Here is a 13,359-nt window from a genome sequence, read left to right as displayed (position 1 = left end):
GGCAAAGGACTTGAATAGACATTTCTGCAAAGAGGATAGATGGTTACTGAGCACATGAAAAGATGCTGAACATCACTCATCATTAGGGAAATGCAAATCAGAACTACAGTGAGATACCTCCTTACATGCATTCGTGTGGCTACTATCAAAAAAGAAAACAGAATCACTAAATTCTCCTGAAACTAACATTACACTATGTATTAACTAAGTACTTAACTAGAATGTAAATAAAAACTTGAAACATTAAAAAAAGAGAGGAAAAAATAAAACAGTAAAACAGAAAACAGAGTTGGAAGGGATGTGGGAAAATTGGAACCCTTATGCTGTATGGGTGGGCATAAAAAATGGTACAGCCACTGAGGAAAACAGTATGGTAGTTCCTCAAAAATTAAAAATAGAATTACCATATGATCCATCAATTCCACTTCTGGGTATACAGCAAAAAGAATTGAAAGCAGGACCTTGAGGCGATATGTGTGCACTTACGTCTTAGTGCACAGTAGTTTAAACATGGAAGCAGTCCAAGTGTCCATGGCCAGATGCATGGACAAACAAAATGTGGTATAAATACAAAGTTAATATTATTCTGCTTTAAAAAGAAAAGAAAAGAAATACTCTATGATTCCGCTTATGTGAGGTATGTAGTCAAAATTATAATGACTGGGAGGGAGGAGAAAATGGGGAGTTTAGTGGTATAGAATTTCAGTTTTATAAGATGAAAAGAGATGGGGATAGATGGTGGTGATGGTTGTACAACAAGGTGGAATGTATTTAATACCACTGAATTGTACACTTATAAATAGTTAAGCCAGTAGATTTTATATGAAATCTGCTTTACCACAATGAAAAAATTTTTTAGAAAATATTACAAGTTCTTCTCATATCATCTGTCCTATGTTCCAGTCTGTTCTTCACGCCACCACCAAATTAATCTTTCTAATACTGCTTTGTTTATATCATTTCTGTGCTCAACAATTTCTCTTGGCCTCTGGTGTCTACCATTTGTCCATATCTCCCACTGTTGTCAAAATCATCCTCTGTGTTAGCTAAACTAAGTACTTAACTAATTACTTAACTTTTTCCCAAACCCATCTAGGACCTTTTGATGCATGATACACTTGCTATTCCTACCTTTAATGTTCTTTCCTCCTTTTTCCCTTTCCTCTCCTAATGTGTAAATCTTTTTAAGGACCTACATAAATTTGAACTCCCCTAGGAAATATTTCTTAATTGCCCCACTTATGGTGGCTTCTCTTTCTTTTAAAGACCTATGATATTTATGGTTTAATTCATTTAGTAACTGGCTAAATGGTTGATGTTTGTTCGGGTTTACCTATCTCATTTCCCCAAATGTCTCCAAACTTAGTGGGCTCAAAGCTATATCTTAAAATTATTTGTAATACCCATTTGACCATAAAATGAATTGACTTATTGCTATTTTGTGAAAATAATCACTAAAGGTGCTGTTTAGTGAATTCCAGACCTATTTTTCAAGAGTCACAAGCATCTGGTGATGTTTATGCAGAAGATACACTGGGTATTCTGATTCGGTCCTAGCCCTTGTTAAATTTTTCTAGAGCAATTAAATGTGGTACCAGTAAAGTTGTCTGGCTGTCAGGGTAACTTTGTATATATTTATAGCCAATAAAATAATTTTGCGAAATTTAGAATCTTAATTTGTTTTGCTGTAATACTATATCATATTAGTATTTGGGTACTGATACTTATCTTTTATTCATGTGCTAGGTTAAATACAGTTAGTTATGGAAATGCCTCACTAGGTCACGGTTGTAATGCTTGTAAAGATTTTGTTTTGTTTTTAAGTCAGCAATTCTTTGTTACTTTACTGTTGTACTGCATTTTCCCTATATGGAAATCAAGTTTTATGTCTTTGTTTAATAGTAAATAGTTTACACAAAAGTTTCTGTTTTGTGTGTGTGCATTTATACACACACATATGCCTTGTCTAGGGTTGTAAGTAGGCTATTGAAGTAGTAAAGGAAACGTATTGCTCTTAAAAACCTGTAGAGAACATTTGAGTGACTTTTATGCCCTCTGTTAAACACCTGGAAAAATAGGTGAGTGTTATGTCAAGAATTTTAATGAGGAATGTGTTTATTGTGTGCACAAAACTGAATAATGGATTAAATTTTTGACCTACTACAATAGTACTCCTATTAAGCAGTACCTTCTTTTTTTCATAAGTTATTGTTTCACCCACTGTTTTTGGAGAATCTCATTAGAACTTAAGTTGCTCAAGGGTAGGGATTTGATCTTATATTTCTTTGTATCCTCAACATCTCAGTTGATATCTTTATATCATAGTGTACCAACAAATGTTAAGATAATAAAATGTCTATTTTTCTGGCTTTTGGGGAGTTTGTTTTTATTGTGTGAGAATGACTTTACTCTGATTTTACTTGATGTGTTTTTTCTTTTTACAGCCCCATTGACAAACCTTCAGATTCTCTCAGTATAGGGAATGGTGATAATTCCCAGCAGGTAAGATTTTGATTCTGTATCGCTTCATTTATCTTCCATTCCCTGAAATGGCATTCTATCCAAGTGAATTTTCTGGGTAGTAGAAGATACTTTAAATACGGAAACAATTTAAAAATACTGTTGGTGGATATCTTTTAAAGATCTATTACAATTAGTCTTCCTTTCTTCCACAGAATATTCTGTATTAGAGTATAATTTTAACCCTTTCTTGATGACTCAGAATTATCCTTATGACCACATGTTATATTGTACTGTGTGGCAATATATTAGTGTCCTAAGAATCTGCTGATGCTATTGGTCTTTTTGACCCTACTTCAAAATGGTCTCAGACTAGCATGCCTTCTTCATTCTTGATTTTAAGAGTTGTTTCTCTGCTATGTGCTCCCCTCGTTGCTTGTTGTCAACTTTAATTTTCTGTTTCTCACAGTGTCCTTGCCCCCAGCAGTTTTCCCTTTCCCCCAAACGACTGTGGGCTTTGAAATAATAAACCAAATAGTTCAAAGTTGTATCCGCATTGATACTGAGTGAGGTTCTGATCTTTCTATACTGCTTTGTATCATCTTGTCTAGGTGCTCGTTTTTCACTGCGTAATTTTCTGTACACCTTCTTATATTGGTACAGAAAAATATAGTCTAATCTGTTCCATAAAGAATGGCCAGTTCCCCACAATGTTTGTGAGAAACTTAGAGATCTAAAAAAGACTGCTTTTCCAGAATTTTTACTCACAGGTTCCATAAAAGAATTTGAAAATCAGTATATCCTTTGTATGTCTTAGGTTAACATTAAAGATTTTTTTCATGTTAACTTAAGAATCATTGTAAAGGATATAATTTTCAGGATATTGTTAATATTGGTATTTTTAAATAAAAGCACTACATTGCTTTTTAATAAATATCTAAGAGATTCAAATATTACAATATTTTGTTGCTCTGTCATTCATTTTTAAAAAATACACACTTTTTTGTAAACATCAAATTTTTTTTTTTTTTTTTTTAAAGATTTTATTTATTTGAGAGAAAGAATGAGAGAGAGAGAGAGCACATGAGAGGGGGGAGGGTCCGAGGGAGAAGCAGACTCCCCGCCGAGCAGGGAGCCTGATGTGGGACTCGATCCCGGGACTCCAGGATCATGACCTGAGCCGAAGGCAGTCGCTTAACCAACTGAGCCACCCAGGCGCCCGTAAACATCAAATTTTATATCATTCTGTGTTCTTCTTGAACTCATTCTTCTACTTCTGCTATTACAGAATTTTATCTTAATACAATATAGTTTATTCTTGACAGGCATATACCTCTCTCTAAAATAGATACAAATTTTCAATTGGAAACTATTTTTTTTCTGACACAAGGCTTTAAATGCCAGTTTTCTTTCTTTTTAAAAATTTTGTAAAGATTTATTTACTTACTTGAGAGAGAGAGAAACTTAAGCAGACTCCCCCTGAGTGCAGAGCCCATTGTGGGGCTCAGTCTCAGGACCCTGAGATCATGACCTGAGCCCAAACCAAGGGTCAGAGCTTAACTGACTGCCCCACCCAGGTGTCCCCCAACTTTCTTTCTTCTGAATTTTTACTCATAGTTTTGATTTGATCAAAGCAACTTATATAAATACAGATTTTTGATAAAAATTATTAAACACAAACTCTAAAATTATATTAGAAATTTATTTCTTAATGAAATATTGACAGGGCTATTTTAAAATTGGTTTTCATGGGGCACCTAGGTGGCTCAGTTGGTTAAGCATCTGCCTTCAGCTCAGGTCATGATCCCAGAGTCCTGGGATCAAGGCCTGCGTTAGGGTCCCTGCTCAGCAGGAAGTCTGCTTCTCCCTCTCCCTCTGCCCCATTCTACTTGTGCACAAGCGTGTGTGCTCTCTCAAATAAATAAATAAAATCTTTAAAAATATATAAATAAATAAATAAAATTGGCTTTCATGTATCCATGGATGAATATTACCTGTTGGTACAAGGAGACAAGTTTCAACAGCAATGTTAGTCATGTTTTCATTTTTGTAAATGTCAGTGCTGAGGATGGAAGAAAGAGTATTGTCTCAGTATCAAATTTTTGAACTCCTTCTAAGTTAAATACCTAAGAATAATATAAAGATTTATTACAAAAATTATTTTTAATGATGTGTTTAGAAATAACGTGATTAAATCTTCTTTCCATTTTGTTTAAAACTTAAGTATTGGGGCCTGGATGGCTCAGTCGGTTGAGTGTCTGCCTTTGGCTTAGGTCATAATCCCGGAGTCCTGGGATCGAGCCCAGAGTCAGGCTCCCTGCTCGGTGGGGAGCCTGGTTCTCCCTCTGCCTGCTGTTTCCCCTGCTTGTGCTCTCTCTCTCTCCCCCTGACAAATAAATAAATAAAATATAAAAAAAAAAAAAACTTAAGTATTGGGAATCATCTAGTTTGCAAAACAATCTAGTCATTAGTCACTCTCATCACCAACCTGAATATTTTTTTTTTAAGATTTTATTTATTTACTGGAGAGAGAATGTGAGTGAGAGAGCATAAGAAGAGAAGCAGCAGAGGGAGAGGGAGAAGCAGACTCCCCACTGAGCAGGGAGCCCGACTCGGGGCTCGATCTCAGGACCCTGAGATCATGACCTGAGCCAAAGGCAGCCGCTTAGCTGACTGAGCCACCCAGGCGCCCCCAGTCTGAATATTCTAATAATATTTTTGTTGCTCTCATAAAGTTTTCACTCTTGGTCAAATTACTATAGTTAGATCCCAAAGAGTGAGCAATAGTTTGTAAAGTGAGAGAAGATAGGTTCTGAAAGGAGAGGAGACTGGCTTAGTCTTTTCAAGAAGGAATCAGTTTTAGAAAAGAATACATATGTAATTGATGGATTTTTAAAAAATTCATGTTCTCATAAAGGAGTCTTTAAGCACCCCAGTTTGAAGACCACTGTTCTAATGCCTTTTGTTGCAAGCCTTTCTGATGGTGGCTTATTAAAGTGTATAAACTTCTATTGATTATTCTTTTCTTATTTTATTTAGATATCTAACAGTGATACGCCTTCACCACCACCTGGTTTATCAAAATCCAATCCAGTCATCCCCATCAGTTCATCCAATCACAGTGCACGGTCTCCTTTTGAAGGGGCAGTAACTGAGTCACAGTCGTTGTTCTCAGATAACTTTCGCCATCCCAACCCGATCCCAAGTGGGCTTCCTCCTTTCCCCAGCTCCCCACAGACATCCAGTGACTGGCCTACAGCACCAGAGCCACAGAGTCTCTTCACATCAGGTATACAACAATACTACTGCATGTTAATAATTTTACTCAGGCTGAAATGAGACCTTGCTTAATGTGTTTTTACCCCTTTAAGCACCCCCACTCCCTTTTTCATAAAGTTGTAAACATTTAAAGGGCATGGAGTGGGATGGTTAGATAAGTAGCTGTATGACTTAGGACTTAATGTGTTAACAGATTTCTCCAGAAATCAAGGGTTAGATCATTTTTCTGATAATAAAATGCTTATTCCTCTAAGAATTTTTAAGGGCTTACATTTTTAATCATATTTGTGTTTATATAGTTAAATTTAAGATTTTTTTTTCTCCAGCTGATGAAGAGGTATGTTAGTTAATATTGAAAGTTATATTTTGGCATTTTGAGCCATTTTCATTTTTATTCATTTTATGTTTTCTTATTAATGTGAAGGATGGCATAAAATTAACATTGAAAATATAGTACCTATTATCGAAGCAGACAGTTTTAAAAAATACATAAAGTTTAAGTAGATATTTTTTGATTGTTACATTATTTTTTCCTAGATTATATAAAGCATATATTCAAAATTACTTACACTTTGTCTTTGATAAATATATTTTAAAAAATAAACCTCTGAAACAAATAATATATGTTAAAAAACAAAGAAGATAGTAGGAAGGGAAAAGTGAAGGGGGGAAATCGGAGGGGGAGACGAACCATGAGAGACGATGGACTCTGAGAAACAAACTGAGGGTTCTAGAGGGGAGGGGGGTGGGGGGACGGGTTAGCCTGGTGATGGGTATTAAAGAGGGCACGTATTGAATGGAGCACTGGGTGTTATATGCAAACAATCATGGAACACTACATCAAAAACTAATGATGTAATGTATGGTGATTAACATAACATAATAAAATAAAAATTAAAAAAAATAAACTTTACTAATTGAATTCTGTTACATCATATTTATTACCTTATTTCATTGAAATGACTTTCTCCAGGTTTTGGTTATGAATAGCTAAAGGTGTAATTTGGGTTTCAAGTACTTTATTTTCTTTGATTAACAAAATCAGTCTATATCATTCAGTTTTTGAAGTTGGTAACTTAAGATGAAATCATTGCTAGAAGTATATGAGACGTTTTATAATATTATAATCTTAATGTGCTAAGAAATAATACAGATTTTGGATATATTTGCCTTTATCTTATAATATGATGTGTTTAACTTTCACTAGTGTGGATACTCATTAAATACATGAGTGAGCTATGTATTTTAAATTTATTACTAATTGTCTTCCCAACAGAAACAATCCCAGTATCATCCTCTACAGACTGGCAAGCAGCATTTGGCTTTGGTTCTTCTAAACAACCAGAGGACGATTTGGGTTTTGATCCCTTTGATGTCACTCGAAAAGCCTTAGCAGACCTGATTGAAAAGGAACTGTCAGTCCAAGACCAGCCTTCCCTTTCGCCCACATCTCTTCAGAACTCCTCTTCACACACTACAACGGCCAAAGGTCCGGGCTCTGGATTCCTGCATCCTGCTGCACCGACAAATGCCAACTCTCTCAATAGCACCTTTTCAGTCTTGCCACAGAGGTTCCCTCAATTTCAGCAGCACCGAGCAGTTTATAATTCATTCAGTTTTCCAGGCCAGGCAGCCCGCTATCCTTGGATGGCCTTTCCACGCAATAGCATCATGCACTTGAACCACACAGCAAACCCCACCTCAAATAGTAATTTCTTGGACTTGAATCTCCCGCCACAGCACAACACAGGTCTGGGAGGGATCCCTATAGCAGGTAGGTTCATTTATAGCCTTTGAGAATTTGTGAATAACTCATGCCTTCAGGTTGTTGGGTGGGTAGGGTGGGGAATTTTTGAATAACAGAGAACACTTATTATTCTTGGAAATTTCTATGGGGAAAAAAAAGTCCTTATCATAATTTAAAAATTTTTAATTGGATGGATGCCTTGTAATATTGAGCTTTATAAGGATGGTGGAGTATTATACCTAGTTATAACTTGGAAGCATTTTATTTAACAGGGTAGTTACCAAACTTTCGTATGGAATATAAATGCACAAAGAAAAAGAAAAAAATGTGCTCTGAAATTATGGTGCCGGAAAATCCAACATTATGGTACAAATTCCGATTATACATTCTAAAAATAAACTTATTCAAAAAATTTTTTTGAAATGGTAATTAGTGAGAGCATGAGGGATGAAGCCACTCTAACTACTTTTGGCAATTACTTATTTTGACTGATACACACGCGCAAACACACACACAAACTGTGCTCTATGTTAATAAAGTACTTAATATTTGAGAACTCTGATTATTAATGTTTCACAGACATGTGTATACTTTCTGTGAAAAAGCAGTTGTTCAAGGAGAGATACTTTCCCTTTTGGTCTGTCATGTTTTTATTTCTGGAGAAAATACTAGGTTCCTCATAAGTGATACCAGAATACTTCTGGTTTTGTACTGCTGCCCTTGAAGGTTTCAGAATTTTGGGGTTTTAAGGTCCCATGTAACATTTATTAGATCAAGTGACTTCTATATCTAAAGGAATCCTTCTTATTAATAGTTTTTTTTTTAAATTTACTTAAGTTGGGCTTTAGAGATGACTGGTAAAAGAGAGAGTTTGTTTCTCTCCTGATTCTCTCAAGTAGTATAGAATAGTCCCTCACTGTGTTACATAATTCCTAAAATTTATTGTTATCCCTTGTCATGGCCTTTAAGATATGGCATGGCATAGTCTTATTGTAATAATGTGCTGTTAACTAGCAAGTCGTTTGTTCTCTTGTTTTTAGCAAGGTTGATAGGTGAATTTGAAGAGATCCATCAGAGTTCTTTGGCTCTTTGGCCATTTCATTTTCAAGAAAAGTAGATGGGTTAAGAGAATATGGTTTGTGACTTTTGATATAATGAATTTAACAGTTGATACAGTGAAGTTAATTTACATAAGCATGATACACCAGTGTATTGGTTTGTATATCAGTGGGACTCATGATATTTGTTCATTTGATTATGGTAGTTAGTAGGTAATTCAGAGTGACATTTTTCAATCTTCTCCTTCTACGTGATATTCACTTGTGAAACAGTTAAGTACTCAGTTCCTGATACTGCTTTTTTTTCTTCCATTCAAGACAGCATATTAGAGTGTAATTTTGTTTTGTTTTGCTTTAATCATTTAGAAATGTGGCATTTTAATGACTAGTAGTGTATCTTATAACTGATTATAACATTAAGAGTTAAAGTTAAGTTCCCCTAAATATCCTAAACATTTAAAAGTAAAATATTAAACCAGTTATAGTGAATATTTGGGTTCCTGTTTGCCCAATAATGAACTAGGCCATGTGGGTAATGTAAAAGAACTCTAAAATATGGATATTATTTCCAGGTATTTTGCAGTGTAGTTGAAGAAATAAATTTAATACTATGTATGAGAGTGGTAACTATATGATAACTGGAATCTGAGAGATCTCATTTGAGCCTATAATTGTTGGGGAGGCTTCACTGAAGAAGTAGGAATTGATCTGTACTATGGTATCTTGGATTTGGGTTAGTGGGGAAAAGAGAAAGACCTTTTATACTGATGGGAACTCCTGAATAAAGGCGTGGAGGCAGGAATTAGTATGTCATTTCATTAAGAGGCAATAGAACTGCCTTCAGCAATGGGAGGTGCTTATGTATTGTATAAATAGAATGGACAAGAACATGGGGAGCTCTGACAGGGAGGCAACACAGTGTGGAGTTGATATGACAGGAAGAAGGGTGCCTTTGTGGGACTCCAGTTCTTAGCTGTCTTCATTTTATGCTTTTATTTGACTTATTACATGACTATGTTCAGTAAGTTATCTGTTCTTCTGATTTCACAGTTACCATATTGTCCATTAGCACAAAAAAAATAATTTTAACCCAAATATTTCAAACCAGTATATATTGTGAAAATGCCACAGTGGTAATGAATAATTACTGATTTGTGAGTGTAGTTGTCCTCATGTTAGTCATTTGAAATCTTCATCTAAACTAGATACTTTCTGAAAAAAAATGTGGCATTAAATTATGGTCTTATCTTTGTGGGTTTTCTTTTTAACATATACTCAAACATAGAGCATAAAATACTTTTTTTTCCCAGAAATTCTAAGAATGAAGTCACCAACTTGTAAGTTCTGAATCATTGTATTTTGTGGGAGGTTGGGAGAGTTTGTTATTTCAGATTTTCAGTTTTTGACTATGCATACTTGTTTGGTATTTAAATGGTGACTTATGATTAAGCTTATTATTAAATTATTTTTAAGTCTCTGATGACAAGAGAAACTTTAGTTTTAATGAAAAAAATATTTAAAATTGTTATTAAGAGTTACACAGAATACTCTCATGTCCTATAAATATTTGGCAAATATCTCAGGAAGATGAATGTGCTAAACCTCAAAACAGAATAGTTATATAATTGTAGCCAGATCATGTAGGATTTTCAGTAACAATTAGAAATGACAGGAAGTGGAATTCTGGAAAACGATGTACATTTTAACTGTGTCTAATTTGAAGCAATTTAATACCTAGGCAGTATCTGCCTCCCCCACCCCTAGTTGTAAATCAGTTGTACTTGAGTTGAACTATTGAAATAGGTTCAGCTTTGTATCCTGCAGTGAATATCATGGTATCTTACCAGGGTAGCTGTTGGTGAAGTCTTCATAATGGAGAGTACCTACTGTTTCTATGATACCTGCCACTTTAAGATATGCTTAGACAATATTCAACACTGGAAAAGACACATATATTTATATATTCTTTAGATATGTAGAGCAAAACAGGGTCCCTGACCTTTAGGAGCAAATACTCAGGTGTCAGTCACCTATGTATCCTACAGATACCATGTCTATATTTATTATATATTTGTATTTAAATTTTTAGTTTTGGTTTGTTTCAGTTAAATTATTAAAAATTGATATATCTGAAACCTATCATGGGAAGGGCAGTTGCCAGAGGTTTGACAGAAATGCAGCTTCTATTTCTTATGCCTACATGAAAACTTTTTTTTGTTGTTGTTTAAAATTCATTGTTTTCTTAACTAGGTAAAATCTTTTTAGCAGCATTTTCTTGGCTGCACATCCAGTTTGCTAAGTCTAGAAGGACTTTGGGAATAAATATTCTTGGGGAAAAACTTTGATTAGTGGACAGTTATAGTCAGTCCATTCAGATCTCTTTTGCTATTGGAACCATGTGCTTTTGTTTAAGAAGTGACTTTTCCTAAAAAGTGACTTACCTTGTTCAACTCCTTCTTTTAGAAAAAGCAAAGCTGTGTTCCAGAAAGGTTAAATAATTTGTTAAAGGTCAAACATTCAATTAGTAGTAGAATTAGGACAAGTACCCAGATCCCACATTCAAACTGAAATGTTTTTCCACTACAACATTGATGTTCACCTTCACAAATGAAGATCACTGGCATGTGCTTTAACTTGGCTTTCTTCCCATAGTAATTGATTGTTGCTCTCACACACTTGCAGGTCCCTTTTTATCAACAGTATCTATTCATGAGACAATTGGCCCAGCTCAGGGATATGGCCTATAGCTACAAAATAGAATGAAGTTTATCAACTTGATAAAATTTAATCTCTTGTGTAGTCCTTATTAGTACCATGTTCTCACCAAGAACTCTAGTCTAAGATTTCCTCTACACAGCCTCCTTGCTGTGTACTTGGAGTTTATAGAATCTTGGCCAATTTACTGAAAAATTATGAAATAACCTGTTCTAAAGGCTGAGAAGCCTTTCTTCATGTTGTCAGTTAAATCTGTCAGTTAAGTACTTCCAAATGTAATTTTGCAGATTTGTTTTTCAAAGAACTCTCTGCCAAGATGTTTTTATTCCATAATGCTAAAAATTGTTTGGAAAACAAAAAATAGTCTCAGTCTGTAAGCATTGTTGTTTTAAGATATACTTAGAAAAATACTTGAAACTGTTTAGGATTGGATTTTTTTCATGTTTTTGTTTATTCAAATTTTACTCGTGAGAGGACATTTTTCTTTAAATTTTATTACTGAATTAGCTATTTTAACAGTGACTTGATTGGATTTTGAGTCATGTGTGAAACAAGTCACTTTCAGTCCAGTAATTATCAATTATAATTAGGAGAACTGATCTCATTTTGTGTATAGTTCTCTGACCTAGAAGTAGTCATCTCGCTTTCAGTCAATTGGATCGTTGTATTGTTAGCATTTTATTCTTTTCTAATTCCTTCAGAAGTACACAGTGAATTTTCAGATGCTGTATGGTAATTTGCTGAATTAATATTTATATCTTTTTATTTTTTATAAACATAATTTCTACCTCTAAAACATGGATTTGTCATTTTTCCTTTTGAAAACATGTTTTCACATCTGTGAACTTACTTTCAATTTTTTTCACAAAATACTGTTAGGAGGAGTATCTGAATTTAAAAGGGGTCCAATTGGCTTGGAAAAGAATGGCTTTCCTGGTCTTTTTTTTTTTCCTTTTGTCTATTTATAATCCTAAATCTATTAAATTTGTTCTTATATCTGACATAGTATTAAATTGAAGGGTGTGTTTATAGTGTAACTACTTTCTAGGTACTTGATAAGTTTATATTTTAAAATTCATGTCTTGTTTCACACCCGGATTCCAGCCATTAAGCATGTATTTTATATATGTATCAGTATTCCAAATATTGAAATCATTTTTAAAGGGACTGTTAACAAATCTAGTCACCCATAACTAGACCATGACTGACTTTTCCACAGGGGAAGAAGAGGTGAAGGTTTCGACCATGCCACTGTCAGCCTCTTCCCATTCATTACAACAAGGACAGCAGCCTACAAGTCTCCACACTACTGTGGCCTGACAACAGAACTGAGAGGAGAGGATTAGACTCTGGGGTGCTTGCATGGGCAACCGGATTTTTGCATGATTCCTTTCTGATTTTGCATTTAATGTATACACCCAAAAGAGCCAATATAAACGTTCCTCATGCCTACAACTAGTGTGTTACCTCATAGTTGCTAAAGTATTTCTTCATTAGGCCTTTAACACGATTTATTAGCATAATAATTTTGGCATTGTTTCTCATGAGTGATACTATTTTTAACTCACACAAATAAACTTGTAGTACTAATTAAGATCCCAGATGAGATTAGCTAGAATTGTTCTTGTTTTGGCTCTATAATTGAAATTATGCAAAGATAATGGTAGTTCCTTGTTTTCTGATTTGTGAAAAAAAATGGTAATATCCTAATATACTCGTGAAAAAATTGAAAATTAAGATAATGTCTATTGCATTTCTTTGAATACTTGAGAAGAAAGAAAACATATAAAACAAAATTGGTGGTGTTGTTTAATGCTCAGAAGGATGTTGTCAGCAATTATTTTTAGTTGTATGGATTTATAGCCTATATTAATGCATTACATGTTTAGAAACTGTTTTTGTTGTCTCTCATTTGCACATTTGCACTTTCTTTTTGAATGGTTGTTAATTATATATAGAAGGTTAATTATTATAGACTAAATGCAATATCTCTTTTCTAATGCACTGCCTAGTATACCAGGAAATGCCTCAGAAACAGAATTTCAACTTACAGTTGATTTATCAGAAACTTGAATATGGGGTAAACATTGTATGTGAGAA

At 34.4% G+C, this 13,359-nt stretch overlaps 1 protein-coding gene across 6 annotated transcripts in view; it reads left to right on the top strand.

The window, feature by feature from the left end:
• Positions 1 to 13,359, top strand: part of CNOT4 (CCR4-NOT transcription complex subunit 4) — a 143,431-nt gene that overhangs the window by 103,209 nt on the left and 26,863 nt on the right. For 4 of the 6 annotated variants that reach the window (XM_025854731.2, XM_025854730.2, XM_025854733.2 and 1 more), the window contains exons 8-10: positions 2,445 to 2,502; positions 5,500 to 5,749; positions 7,016 to 7,513. In XM_025854731.2, coding sequence (XP_025710516.1) covers positions 2,445 to 2,502; positions 5,500 to 5,749; positions 7,016 to 7,513 — 806 coding nt within the window. Of the gene's footprint in view, positions 1 to 2,444; positions 2,503 to 5,499; positions 5,750 to 7,015; positions 7,514 to 12,478; positions 13,157 to 13,359 lie in introns of those variants that run through there. The other 2 variants (XM_025854736.2, XM_025854735.2) reach the window with 1 other exon arrangement.

This window comes from Callorhinus ursinus, unplaced genomic scaffold (assembly GCF_003265705.2).
Source record: "Callorhinus ursinus isolate GAN/ISIS: 27379988/994484 unplaced genomic scaffold, GSC_fseal_2.0 scaffold12, whole genome shotgun sequence".
NCBI classification, from domain to species: Eukaryota; Metazoa; Chordata; class Mammalia; order Carnivora; family Otariidae; genus Callorhinus; species Callorhinus ursinus.
This window is presented reverse-complemented; position numbering and strand designations above follow the sequence as displayed.